Source organism: Hemitrygon akajei, chromosome 2 (assembly GCF_048418815.1).
Source record: "Hemitrygon akajei chromosome 2, sHemAka1.3, whole genome shotgun sequence".
Classification (NCBI taxonomy): domain Eukaryota; kingdom Metazoa; phylum Chordata; class Chondrichthyes; order Myliobatiformes; family Dasyatidae; genus Hemitrygon; species Hemitrygon akajei.
The window spans coordinates 150,966,517-150,981,595 of record NC_133125.1 but is presented as its reverse complement, the minus strand read 5'-3'; the positions used below and the strand labels follow the sequence as shown (position 1 = coordinate 150,981,595).

Sequence of the window (15,079 nt, the reverse complement as noted above, 5' to 3'; positions counted from 1 at the left end):
AGCTACCAAGCCACCCATATATTTCATCTGTAGACTGAGCATATTCAATACAGTGCCTTATGTGTGTCAATTGAATTCGCTTTTTATATTTTGTTACATCTTCCATTTCAGGTCACAGGTGATTACTGAGTTTCCAGCTCTCAGTGCAAAGATGTGTGAAGTCATGGAACTGGCTACTCTGGGCCGTCCTTTCCAGCTAGGAATGCTGTACGACTGCCGGTCGGACACTCTGATCCCAGGTATTGGAAGGTCATCATATGAAACAGACATGGTCAATACAGTGTGGTAGATTCAGTTTACAAACCACAAGGTTGTGACAAGAACTCTAAATTTAAAAGCAGTTATGCAAGTAAATAAGGATGCTCTAGGATTAAGATTGTTGAATTTCAATAAGGTCGATTTCAATATCATAAGGTAACACCTGGCAAAGTCAATTGGGAGCAGCTACCTGCAGCAAAGTCTCCATCAGACAAGTGGGAGTCATTCTAAAGGGAAATATCAGAATTCAGGGCAAGTGTGTTCCCAAAGGATGAAAGGCAAGTTCAGTAAATCCAAGAAAACTTGGATGTTAAGGACCGTCCATGGAGCCAGATCACGTAAAGTTATTCCTCATCTGAATTCACCAAGGAGAATCACATATTTCCAATATATTAGATATTGTGATGGTGAAATTCCATTCTATTTTATTAGTGTGCCTAAATGCCCAGAGTCCGGTCAGGTATCCCATAGGCAAGCAGGGAGGAGATTGCTGGGATCCAGACAGAGATTGTTAACTATACGCTGGCCACAGGTGTGGTGTTAGCCCAGACAGGTCAGGCAACACCTGGGGAATTTGAAGCAGTGAAGGTGTTAGACTAGAGATCATTTGTCAGAAATTAAAGAGAGACAATAATTCAGTAGCAGAGAAGGTGGGAAAAAGGTGGAATGCAGAAGCAGAAGATTTCCAATTGGGTGAGATATAACAAAGAAATGTGGCTAATAGATGCTTATGACACTGGAAGGGTCTGTCTCCTGTGCTCCATGCAGTTCAAGTTCAAACATCGATACAACCTCCAGGCCAGATTCCCATGGCCTATCAACTGCTGCTTGAATGACCTTCCTTTCATCATGAGGTCATAAGTGTGAATGTTCCAATATTTTCACAATTTGGATTCTATTTGCAACAAGATGATCAGTGACATTCACACCACAGAAGTTTGTAACAGGGATCTTGTTTGGGATCAGGCTGGTGAGCAGTTGTGGTCTCAGTTGGCTGAGGGGCAATTAGGAATGTTCTGGCAGGTAAAGTAACTGTTCTAAACCAGTAAATTAATTGGTTCTGTTTGTCCAGAATGTTATACATTCATTCAAAATGGACACAAATCTATGTCCAAAAATTATTGCCAGTTTCAAAGGTTGTGTTGTCTGCCTGGTGCCCTGGTTCAGTACATCTCATCTGACCTGCAGAGGAATTTGGAATGGAAGAGGAAAGATCCAGTTGTTGTGGTCCTTATGAAAACAAAGGAAGATGTTCTGTTGTGGAAATTTAAGCAGCTAGTGACAAAATAAAAGGCAGAATCAAAAAGGTAATGATCTCTGGATTGTTTCCTGAGGCTTATTCAGAAAGTCAGAAGGCATGGGATCCAGGGAAGTTTGGCCAGGTGGATTCAGAATTGGCTTGCCTGCAGAAGGCAGAGGGTCGTGGTGGAGGGAGTACATTCAGATTGGAGGTTTGTGACTAGTGGTGTCCCACAAGGATCTGTTCTGGGACATCTCCTTTTTGTGATTTTTAGTAATGACCTGGATGAGGGGGTAGAAGGGTGGGTTGGCAAGTTTGCAGATGACACAAAGGTTGGTGGAGGTTTGTTGAAGATTGCAGAGAGACATTGATAGGATACAGAAGTGGGCTGAGAAGTGGCAGATGGAGTTCAAGTCGTCAAGTCACTTTTATTGTCATTTCGACCATAACTGCTGGTATAGTACATAGTAAAAATGAGACATTGTTTTTCAGGACCATGGTGTTACATGACGCAGTATAAAAACTAGACTGAACTACACAAAAAAAAAACAACACGCAGAAAGCTACACTAGACTACAGACCTACACAGGACTGCATAAAGTGCACAAAAACAGTGCAGGCATTACAACCTGGAGAAGTGTGAGGTGGTACAATTCAGAAGGACAAACTCCAAGACAGAGTACAAAGTAAATTGCAGGATACTAGGTAGCGTGGAGGAGCAGAGGGATCCAGGGGTACATGTCCACAGATACCTGAAAGTTGCCTCATGGGTAGATAAGGTAGTTAAGAAAGCATATGGGGTGTTAGCTTTCATAAATCGAGGGATAGAGTTTAAGAGTCGCGATGTAATGATGCAGCTCTATAAAACTCTGGTTAGGCCTCACTTGGAGTACTGTGTCCATTTCTGGTCACCTCACTATAGGAAGGATGTGGAAGCATTGGAAAGGGTACAGAGGTGATTTACCAGGATGCTGCCTGGTTTAGAGAGTATGGATTATGATCAGAGATTAAGGGAGCTAGGGCTTTACTCTTTGGAGAGAAGGAGGATGAGAGGAGACATGATAGAGGTGTACAAGATACTAAGAGGAATAGACAGAGTGGACAGCCAACGCCTCTTCCCCAGAGCACCACTGCTCAGTTCAAGAGGACATGGCTTTAAGGTAAGGGGAGGAAAGTTCAAGGGGTATATTAGAGGAAGGTTTTTTACTCAGAGAGTGGTTGGTGCATGGAATGCACTGCCTGAATCAGTGGTGGAAGCAGATATACTAGTGAAGTTTAAGAGACTAGTAGACAGGTATATGGAGGAATTTAAGGTGGGGGTTATATGAGAGGCAGTGTTTGCGGGTCGGCACAACATTGTGGGCAGAAGGGCCTGTAATGTGCTGTACTATTCTATGTTCTATATGCAATTTGACACAGGTAAATAGATCAGAGAACTAATGCATGTCTCAAAGATCGATAAGGGAGAAATGGGTTTGAATTTGTGGAACATTGGCCCATATTGGGGAAACGGAGGTGTTCTGATGGACTGGGGTTCCTCTAGGTTATGTGGGGTCCTAGCAAGTCACAAAAAGTTTATTAAGGATAAGAAATTAACATGAAAAAGTGAACAGGGTGGTGACTACAGGACTGAACATTTTATATTTGAATGTACCCAGCTCAGTATATGTAATAAGTTGGATGATCTTGTAGTGGAGTTAGAAATTGGTTGTTATTACGTTGTGGGCATCACTGATTCGAAGGTGGAAGAATATCATAGCTGGGAGCTTAACATCCGAGAATACGTATCGTATTGAAAGGACAGGTAGGTGGGGGAGAAGTCGTGGGGTGTCTCTGTTGGTTTAAAAAAGATCAAGTAAAATTCTTAGAAAGAATTGACTTACAATCAGAAGATGTAGAAATTCTGGTGAGTAAATTTAAAACACTGTAAGTGTAAAAAGACCCTGATGGGAATTGTATACTGGCCTCGGAACTGTAGCCAGCGTACGGGGTACAAATGGGGAGATAGAAAGGCATGCAAAAAAGGACAATGCTATGATGGTAATGAGATTTTTAATATGCAGAAATTGGGAAATTTAGGTTTGTGTTGGACCAAGAGAAAAACATTTTATAATGCATATAAGAAGGCTTTCAGAGCAGCTTGTGGTCAAACCCACAAGGGAAAAGGTAATTCTGGATTAGAAATTGTGTAATGGAATGGATTTGGTTAGGGAACTCAATGTAATGGAATATTTAGGAGGTGGTGATCATAATATGACAGAATACACCCTCAGTTTGAGAAGGAGAAGCTGATATCAAAAATATCAATATTGGAGTGGAGTAAAGGGAACTAGAGAGGTATAGGAGAGGAACTAGTCAAAGTTGCTTGGAAGGGGACATGAGCAAGAATGACACCAGGGCAGCAATGGCTGGAATTTCTAGAAGTAATTCGGAAGGCGCAGGATTGGCTCATCCTCAGAAAGAAGCAAGGCTGAGAAGGGAATTCAAAGACAGCACAAAAGAGAGGATATAATATAGAGTGGGAAGCTTTTAAAAACCAATAGAAGTCATCTGAAAGACCAATAAGGAGAAGATGAAATATGAAGGTAAGCTAGCCAATAATGCAAAAGAGGACACCAAAAAGGTTCTTTTTTACAGATTTATAAACCGTAAAGTAGAGGCAAGAGTGGATATGGGACCACTGGAAAATAATGCTGGTGGGGTAGTAAAGGGGAACAAACAAAGGGTGGACAAACTCAATGAGTATTTTGGTCAGTTCTTCACGGTGGAAGACACCAGCAGTCTGCCAGAAGTTTGAGAGTGTCAAGTGGCAGAAGTGACTGCAGTCTCTACTGTAAGGAATAGCTTCTTGGGAAGGTGAAAGGTCTGAAAGTAGATGTCACCTAGATTCACTAGATTCTGGTATGGATTGGGAGATCTGAAAAATTGCAAATGACACTCCACTCTTTGAGAAGGGAAAGAGGCAAAAGACAGAAAATTATTGGCCAGTTAGACTGACTACTAATTACTGTGGTTGGCAAGATATTGGAGTCCATCTCTTAGTGTGAGGTTTCAAGGTACTTGAAGGCACATGATAAAACAGGTCAAAGACCTATTCCTGAATGGAATATCTTCCTGTTTTAGTTCTTTGAGAAATAATAGGAAGGATAGACAAATGAGAGTCAGTGGATGCTGTTTATTTGGAATTTCAGCAGTCCATTGATAAGGTACTGCACATGAGGCTGCTAAACAAGAGCCCATGGTATACTGTGTCAATGGCTGATGAATGGCTCACAGGCAAGAGGAAAAGAGTGGGAATAAAGGGGTTTCCTGTGACAAGTGGTGCTCTCTGGGGTGAGTATTGGGACCATTTGTTTTCATGCTATACTGTATGTCAATGATCTGGATGGTGGGATTGATAACCTTGTAGCAATGTTTGCAGATGATACAAAGATTGATGTTCAGGAAGCAGGAGATCTGCAGAAGGATGTGGATAGATGAGGACAATGAACAAAGAAGTGGCATATGGAATACAGAGCAAGGAAGTGTATGTTCATGCATTTGGCCGGAAGGAACTAAGGGATAGACTAGTTTCTAAATATGGAGCAAATTCAGAAATCAGAGGTACAAAGAGAGCTGGGAATCTTAGTGCAGGATTCCCTAAAGATTAACTTTCAGGTTAAGTTGGTAGTGAGGAAGGCAAATGCAAAATTAGCATTCATTTCAAGAGTCTAGAACATAAACATAACAATATTGAGGCTTTATAAGGCATTAGCCAAACTGTACTTGGAGTATTGTAAATGGTTTTGGCTCCTTATCCAAGTCAGGATGGACTGGTGCTGGAAACGTCTAGAGGAGGCTCACAAAAATGATTCTGGGAATCAAAGGGTTAACATGTGTATAGCATTTGATGACAATGTGCCTGTAACTGCTGGAGATTAGATGGATGAGGGATAATCTCTTGGAAGCATATGAAGTACTTAATGCTGAATGGAGTGAATGTGCTGAGGATATTTCTAATAATGGGAGAGGTGGGGAGCAGAGGCAAGTCTAGGAATACAAGGACATCACTTTAGAACGAGTTTTCTTTTCGCCAGAGGTTGGTGAATCTGTGAATTTCAGAGAGATAGCTGTGGAGGCCATGTTCGGTATATTTAGATTGATAGGTAATGGCATCAAAGATGAGGGAAGAAGGCAGGAGATGGGGCTGATGGGGATAATAAATCAGCCATGATCAAATGGAAGAACAGAGCTGATGAATTTCCTAATTGTTCTCCTATGTCTTATGGCCAAAATACAGCTTTTACAGGAAATCAGTCCATGGGAATTTACACATTTGAACTTAATTTGACTGTTTCCTGTTGTTTTATTCCACAGGCATCACCTTGTGGGATTCACAGACACTCCAGAACAACCTCAGTAGTCGGGATCAGCCCAGCACTGAGTTTCACATCATCACGTTGGACTCCATGGAGAAGAAAGCTGCCGCACTCAATGTGTCGGAATCACTGAAAGCAAGTCTGCTGATTGGTGCAGTGGAGGTGAAGGGATCAGCAAAATATCTCACTGACACAAAGGGATCAGAACAACAGGCACGAGTTACCCTTCAGTACAAAACAACGACCAGATTTGAAAAACTGACAATGAGCCACTTGAGAAAGCTGAACATCAGCGACCCGAGTGTGTTTGACGAGGGGTTGGCAACCCATGTGGTTACAGCAGTTCTGTATGGGGCCCAGGCTTTCTTTGTGTTTGATCAGATGGTCTCTCCAGCAGAGAAACTGCAGGATGTCCAGCGCAATATGGAAGCAATGATTACACGTCTCCCTGAGTTTGCAGTTCAGGGGGAAAACTCACTGAAAATGACGGAAGAACAGAAGTCTAATGCTGAGAAATTTAGCTGCACCTTTTATGGGGATTTCTCACTGAAGAACAATCCCACCACATTCCAAGATGCCATCAGTACCTATACAACCCTCCCAAGCTTACTGGGATCAGGTGGGGAGAACTCAGTGCCTGTGAGAGTCACACTTTATCCTCTCAGTAAACTAAACTCAAAAGCTGCTCAGGTGGTGAGGGAGATAAGTGTGGGTTTGATCAGTCACTGCCAGCGTGTCCTGGAACAGCTCAGTGAGGCAGTGATGAGATGCAATGATATGCTGAAAGACAGAGTCTCCATTCAGTTTCCCGAGATTGGAGATGGGACAAAACAATTCCGAGAGATGTGCTTGGAATACAAACGGGTTTTCCAGGGGACTTTAGCAAGAGTTTTGCCATCTATCCGGAGAAGTAAAGAAAAGGAGGGTTTACTGGTGGATGTACTGAAGAACAGGGAACTGTCACCATTCAGTCAGCAGACACTGGCCACATGGTTGGATGACAAGGAACAGGAGTTGAAGGCGGTGGGACATTACCTCAGGATGTTTGAAGATATACCTTTGGTGAAATCAAAGAGAGAGTTGGATGATGAACTGATGGATCCAACAATAGACTATGTGGTCTGCTTCACATTTACATCACTGCACCAGGATGAGCTCTATCTGTCAGAGGCAAAGAACTACCTCCAATCTCTCTCAGCTCAGAAAATGCAGTCACCAACTCCTTCTACTGGAGACTGTGCGACTCGGCATAGCAAGCAGTGGTTTTGCGATCAGTCTGTTACCCACAAAATGGAGCAAAATTCTCAATTATTCCTGGACTTTGCCACAGCCAACAAAGCAGGCGGGAAAATAAAATTTCTTGTTGCGTCTGTGAAGGATGACAGCCAAACAGGAGCATCTATTTACCTGTATCGGGGATGGTCTCTGGAGAACCCATGCTTTGAACCCCCATCTCAGCCAAAGAGACCAATAGTTCGTCAAACATCACATGACAGTGTGACTCTGCAGTTACATCCACCCAGATATGGTGCCGGTGAGATTGTGGGTTACAAGGTAGAGTACCAAGGCCCCCAGCAGGAGGGATGGACATCTGTAGTTACACCTGATAAACCCCAGTGCTTCACAATATCTGGGTTGCAGCCACACAAGGAGTATCGTTTCCAATACAGAGCTGTGTCTAAGGTAGGTGTCAGCAAGGCTAGTGACAGCTGTCGGTACATCACTCGTCCTACAAGTCCACCTGGTCAACTGGCCTTCCAATATTGTTCACCAATTGCCACTCTGACTTGGGACATTCCAAAACAGATTGGAGATGGTGTTAAAATAGTTCAGTACAAAATTGAATACAAAGAAGAGACAGCAGTTGGGTCCAAAAAGGAGTGTGGATTATGGAAGGAAGTGAAGACAAATGATACACAATGTCACTATCAGCTAAAGGGATTGAAACCAAAGAAAAAATACAGAGTCCGAGTGTCTGCTGATTGTGGGGAAGCAGGTTGCAGTGCAGCAGGTGATGAGGTTTTAATAGAAACAGTAAATGCACCAAACAGAATAGCCCAGAGACTTTTGAGAGGATCTCCATTGATATCCAAAGGAAACCCTTCCATTTACAAGTTCAACCTAAAGGAGAAGGTATTTGATCATACGAAACATCTTGTGAAATGCTCCTTTGGAAAGCCCAATACAAAACACAGAATGAAGACAATTATGGTTCTGGGAGCAACAGGGTCAGGAAAGACAACCCTCATCAATGGGATGATCAACTACATCTTGGGCGTCAAATGGGAAGACGACTTCAGATACAAGTTAATACATGAAGAGACAGGAAAATCCCAGGCTGAAAGTCAGACATCCTCGATCACTGCCTATGTACTCCACCATCAAGTAGGATTTAAAATTGATTACTCTCTGACTATCATTGATACGCCAGGATTTGGAGACACCAGGGGAATAAGCGGAGATCAATTAATCACCGAACACATCCGAGAGTTTTTCACTTCCCCACAGGGTGTTGATCGAATTGATGCTGTGTGTTTTGTTGTTCAAGCCTCTTTGGCTCGCCTGACTCACACACAGAAATATATTTTTGATTCAATTCTTTCTGTTTTTGGCAAAGATATTGAAGAGAACATTCAGATACTGGTGACATTTGCAGATGGACAGGCTCCCCCTGTTCTGGAGGCTTTGAAGGTAGCTGAGGTACCATGTCCCAAAGATAAAAATGGTGCGCCAGTTCACTTTAAGTTCAACAATTCAGTTGTGTTTGCCCAGTGTCCGGCCTCTGGAAAAGCTGCCGGTAAGGATACTTCTGATGACAGTGAAGAAGAGCACGATGATAATTTTGATGCAATGTTCTGGAAGATGGGAGAAAACAGTATGAAGAAATTCTTTAGAGCTCTCAGCAAGATGGAAGCAAAAAGTTTATCTTTGACCAAAGAGGTTTTGAGGGAACGTGAGCAGCTGGAGACTACAGTGGAGGGGCTGCAGGTTCAGATCAGAGTTGGCCTGACCAAACAGGAGGAACTCAGAAAAACACAACAGGTTCTGAACCAACACCAGACCGAGCTGGAAGCAAATAAAGACTTTGAGTATGAGATTGAAATTACAGTTCCAGTACAGGAAGATATCAGCAGGACTGGCAATTACATAACCAACTGTCAGAAATGTCACTTCACCTGTCACTATCCCTGTGGGATTCCAAATGATGATAGAAAATCTGGGTGTACAGCAATGGACAGAAATGGGAACTGCAGAGTCTGTCCCCAAAAATGTGTCTGGAGTGTTCATTTCAACCAGAAATACAAGTTTGACTATGTAACACAAACAGAAAAGAGAACATACGATGAGCTGAAAAATAAATATGAGGCAGCCTATGGTGAGACGATGACTCAGCAGAAAATCATGGAGCGGCTTGAGCAAGAGTTTGATGATGTTCAGGAAACAGTGCTGGTGTTTATTGACCAATTATCCCAGAGCATTAGAAGACTTGAAGAGATAGCTCTGAGACCAAATCCATTATCCACTCCAGCCTACATTGAGCTCCTGATTCAGTCTGAGAAAGAAGAGGCCAAGCCTGGGTTCCTGGACAGAATTCAGGCACTGAGCGAGGTCAAGGAGCGGGCAGAGTTAATAGAGAAAGTTACCAATGTGAATATGTCATCAGACGAACAGAAGCAAAATCCAACAGAGTTAGAAACAGGCTTGGTAAAGAAGATTAAAAAGGGCATGGTTTACATTTTTAATTTTCTCACTGCCAATAAGTAACCAGAATACATTGCAACCATATCTAAAATGGGAAGCAGATGTTTCACCCAGCTGATAAATAATCTGCTGATTGCAATTTACTGTCCATCTTCTCCAACATCCGCCCAGAGTGTTTAAGACCACATCGTTTTTCCTCAATGCTGCCCTCCCTCAGACATGATGGGAGCTGTGGACAGAGAATCCATCCACATTCCTTCCTGTTTCCCACCTGTGACCCATCCCTAGGAAACAACATTGGAATTGCAGCCTGTGTAGACCCCTCTACACAGTCTACTCACTGCTCCACCTCCACCAACTCCTCCCTCAATCCCTATTCTCTCCATGTTGATAGATTGCACATTCCCTGATCTTGTGCCAAATGATAGTAAACTTTCTCCCAGTTCTATGCTTCTCTCTGACTACTGTCAGAGTCTCACCCATGGGATGGATGAAACATGGATGTGTTCCATAAAATTCAGCACAGAAAAATATAAAGTAGGAGAAATAAAATAAGATGTAAATTATCAAATGATATAGGAAACCATTAAGCTCACTGAATGAATGCTAACTTACAAATCAGCAGCATCTGTGACATTCTCCCACTTTCCCCACTTTCTCCCACTTTCCCCATAAATGAGTGCCAATTTATGCACTCATTTGCTCATAATTTAAAAAAAAATGTGTGATGGAAATCTGTAATTTAAAAAAAAAACAGGAAATGCTGGAACTGCTCAGCAGGTCAAGCAGTGTCTGCTGAGGACGAAACAGTTAATGTTTCATATCCACAACCTGCAATAGACTTTCAGATGCTCTTCTTTGGAATGTCTGAACATTGGATCAAATGCAGCTTGTGCAATCAAAATATTAACTGTTTCTCTCTCCAGCATATTTGCATGTTCTTTTAGTGATTATGCTTAGACAGAAAGAACAAGATTATCCAGTTCCTTAAAATTCCTTGGGGTCCTACATTCATTGTGTACACCATCTCCTTATTCATCCTCCCAACATACATCATCACTGTTTCTTCCTGCCATCCATTTTGTCATTTCACCAACTTTACAATGTCAATATTACTAAAAACTAGCCAGCTCACTGTCTATTGGTCACAGGCTTTCACTCACAAACACAATCCTCCAACATCACTAGCTGCCTTCTATTGCCAAGGCAATTTTAGACCATAAGACATAGAAGCAGAATTATGCCACTTGGGCCATCAATTCTGTTCCTCCATTCCATCACTGCTAATTATTACCCTCTCAATCCCTTCTCCCCATAACCTTTGATGCCCTGACTAATCAAGCACCTATAAACATTTTCTTTAAATATACTCAATGATGAGACCTCCACAGCCAACCGTGACAATTAATTGCACAGATTAACCACCCTCTAGCTAAAGAAATTCCTTCTCATCTCTGTTCTGATGCTGTGCCATCTGGTCCTAGACTTCCCCACCATAGGAAACATCCTCTCCACATCCACTCTATCTAGGCCTTTCAATATTTGATAAGTTTCAGTGAGATCCCTCTTATTCTTCTAAGCTTCAGCATGTACAGGCCCAGAGCCATCAAACACACTTTGTACATTAACCCTTTCATTCCCAGAATCATTCTTGTGACTCTCCTCTGGACCCTCTTTACTACCAACTCACTTCTCTTCACTGCATTTCCACATGACACTTATTTGCCCAGTCTCTCAATCTGTCCAAATCCTTCCACAGACTCCCTCAAGGTCTAACTACACACTACATTGATATGTATACTAAATGCCCCATCATCAGCCCTATCACTCAATTCTCATCCCCTTGCCAGTTTAGTTACTACCCTCCCCAACAGCTCTAGTAAACCTGCCCATGAGGATATTGGTCCCCCTTGGGTTTAGGTGTAACACATCATTTTTGTACAAGTCACGTTTCATTTCTTTCCCAGAAGAGATCCTAATGATCCAGGAATCTGAAACCCTGCCCACTCATTTGTCTGTGCCATCATCCTATTGCTGCCCCGATGAGCATGTGGCACTGGGAGTAAGACAGAGATTACTACCTTGGAAATCCTGTTCTTCAGCTTTTTCCCTGACTCCCTGTTGCAGGATCTCTTTCCCACCCCTTTTTCCCTGTCATTGGTTCCACTGTGCACCTTGACCTCTGGCATTCCACCCTCTCTTGATATTCTTTTGCAGCCACTCTGAGACATACATCTATGCAATTGGGTCTGGATCCACTGAGCTCTAACCCTTTGGGTTTGTTGTCTATGACAATATCAGACACGGGCAAACAACAAGCAGACTGTCCTTTGCAATACATTTTGTTGCCTCTTCAAAATGTTGCTCAATTGGTCAAATGTCTTTTCTCAACAATACTTTTTTGATAATCTATGAGTAATCACTAACTGAGCAAACATCTATGATTCATGTCATTCAGATTTTGTTTCTGCACAACCTCACATCCTTGTCCTTCCCCGCTTGATCTGGTCTGCCATTTTGAAATACAACTATCACATTAACTGCTCTTTGGTCACCTTTCTCTTCACTTGTGGTTAGTTTAACAATAAAAGTTTCTGCTGGGGCCAGAACAGTCTCTCATATACCCCACATAACAGACTGGGATACATCTTAGTTCCTGGGGGAGATATATCCTCAAACTTTATATGATACCAAATATGCCTTTTTCAATGATAACATGCTCCATGAATAGGGTGTTCCCATTGGAATCGACTTGTCTCCTGGTTACCTTTACTACGCTCATTAAATGCTTTGGGTTTGTCCATCAGCTTTTCTTTCTTTTTCATTTTCATGTTCTCCTCTATACCATCTGTTCAAAGTAAAGTTTATTATTGGAGTACTGTGGCGACCCACTTTCTACGCAGGCGATCCGACTCACAAATAGCCAGTGCACGGGGGGAGACTTTGGTAACGCACCTCTGACGTCATTTCCACCCGGAGAGGGCGGGCACTAGGGATTTAAATGCCAGTGCCGCAAAGTTTGAATAAACTAGTCTCGAAACGACTTACCGACTGCGTGTCATTATTTCAGTGCTGTGTGTAGCACATCGCTACAGTACATACATAAAATACCCTGAGATTCTTTTTCCTGAAGGCATACTCAGCAAATCTATAGAATAGTAACTGTAAACAGGATCAATGAAAGAGCAAGACCACAGAAGACAACAAACTGTTGAAATGCAACTATAAATAAAATAGTGATAAATAACAAGAGCATGGAATAACAAGATAACATTATAGATGCTGCTTCCTGCAACAGCATTTAATGTAGATGTGTTCAATGGCTCAGAGAGTTTTACACATTAGGTACTGGGCCGAATCCACTACCTTTTGTATGATTTTCTGTTCAAAGGCATTGGTGTTCCCATACCAGACTGTAATGCAGCCAGCCAATACACTTCCACTACATACCTCTCGAAGTTTGTCATGCTGAATCTCTGCAGCCTTCTAAGGAAGTTGAGGCACTGTCGTGCTTTCTTTGCAATGACATTTATATGATGGGCTCAGGACAAGTCCTCTCAGATTCTGACTCAGGCATTTAAAGTTACCGACCCTCTCCACATTTTAAGGGTACCTTCATTTTTAATGTCTTTCTGCCAAATCCTTCCTTTTTATCTAACCCTCCAGATCACTTGCCATCTAAGTTCTTTTGGATTTGTTGCTCTTACTGTTCACCCATGTGGAACACATTGTGCATCAACTCCAACTCTTCAACTTTCATGTGATTATTATTTGTTGCTATCTCATCACAACAACATGAAGACAGTGATACATTACCTGAACCAACCATTAATTCATTTTGAAGTATTCTCTGATTTTCCAATGAACATTCTTCTGGATAAGTAACCTTTTGCTATTGCATCTTAAAGCATGCAAGCCTGATAAATCTTGCATTGCCATAAAAATATTGCTTACTCTGATAGCTGTTGATAATCACATTAAAAATTATACAAACGTTTGTAGATGTAGTAAGATTGATTAATGGACCGTCTGTGCAAGCTCAGACTTACTTGGTGGGAAGAGAGCATCTTGTTCCAGGAGAAATATGTTGGGTCACCAGAGACTGAAATTGAAGGAAATGAACACACCTGCCAAATACTGATCAGGCTGTCTTAAAACTGGATATGCAGAACGAGGTGAGTGTGTCCAAATGGGAATGGTGATGAGGTAAGGGAGAAGGAGCAGAGAGCAGTGTAACGGGTAAGGTGAGAAAGAGAATGTGGAGAAACAGAGGGAGTGAAGGAGAGGAACAGTGGGGACAGAGAGTGCATGAGCTGGGGTGTGGAGGGGAAGAGAAGCAACAGGGAGAGGAGTGAAGTCATGGGAAATGTGGGAGAGTGGCACACATCGGAGAGTTGGGGAGAGGAAGTGAAGCCATGGAAAAATTGGAAACATGATTAAAATGTTGAACAACTATTTCCATATCCTTTCTGGAGCAAGGTGAAATTTTCCCCTGCAGTGTGAGTTTTAGCTTATTGTCCTTCAATCAAGTAATAACATGTTTACTAACATCAGTACCAGTCTCTGTAGTTCTTGCTTCCACTCAGAGAAAACAAATAATGTGGTTATTTCTCTGAATTCATACCATAAATGAAAATGATGAGAAGTGAACACAATACAGCTGTGAAAACTGCGAACACTTATTACAATCTCCAGAAGACATACAGGATTGTAAAACAGGCATATAACAACAATAATGGCTTAATTCAAAGAAGAGTAAAGTGATTCCATTTGGTAAGAGTACAAGGAATAAGAACATTAGTGTAATGGAACATAAGGACAATCGTCACAAGTTCCAGCAACGACAGCTCACAGCCAGGTTTGTGTGTTTTTGCATTAATTATCACTTATTTTTTCTTTTAAATTGTACCTCAGATTGCTCATATTCCCTCAGCAGAACTTACCTAGACCTGTCGGTGAGATTAGCGCCCACTTGGACCACACCAACTGGATCATTCCCTTCCATTACCAAGTTTCCCTCCAGCTCAGAAGGGAAGATCCTTACCCTAGCATCAGGTGGGCAACATAGCCTTTGGTGTTCTGTATCTTTGCTGCAGCAAACAGTGTCTGTCCCCTTTGTTGTGCTGTCCTCTATCACCATTTCATTACTCATCTCTCCCACTAATTAAATGGCCACCTGTGAGATGGTGTCATGGACTGTTTGCACACCCTGCCTGAAGTTCCCACCCTCATTCAAATCTGAGGAAAGGACCCTGTATCTGTCAGACAAGAGTAGGTGTTTAGGCCTCCTGAGGGTGACCATTTGGATCCTTCTCCCTCGTCTCCTTTCGCACCCTCCTAACCTTGTCCTACCATCCATACATGAGGAAATGAATCAAAGAGGTAATGATGGTTTCCTGGAACAGTACCCTGGTACCTTATCCCTGAATGGTACAGTCTCTGAATCTCAGACTCCTGCTTATTAATCCTGGCTGAAGTTCTTGTAACAATGAATACCTGCTGTGGACAAACAGAGAAATAA

General features: G+C 42.3%; 1 protein-coding gene across 1 annotated transcript in view; it reads left to right on the top strand.

The window, feature by feature from the left end:
* The window catches only part of LOC140716841 (uncharacterized), a 38,540-nt gene extending 25,939 nt beyond the window's left edge, over positions 1-12,601 (top strand). The window contains exons 2-3 of the mRNA XM_073029804.1: positions 112-239; positions 5,855-12,601. Coding sequence (XP_072885905.1) covers positions 152-239; positions 5,855-9,621 — 3,855 coding nt within the window. The 5' untranslated portion in view covers positions 112-151 and the 3' untranslated portion in view covers positions 9,622-12,601. The remainder of the gene's footprint in view (positions 1-111; positions 240-5,854) is intronic.
* Positions 12,602-15,079: the final 2,478 nt, after the last annotated feature.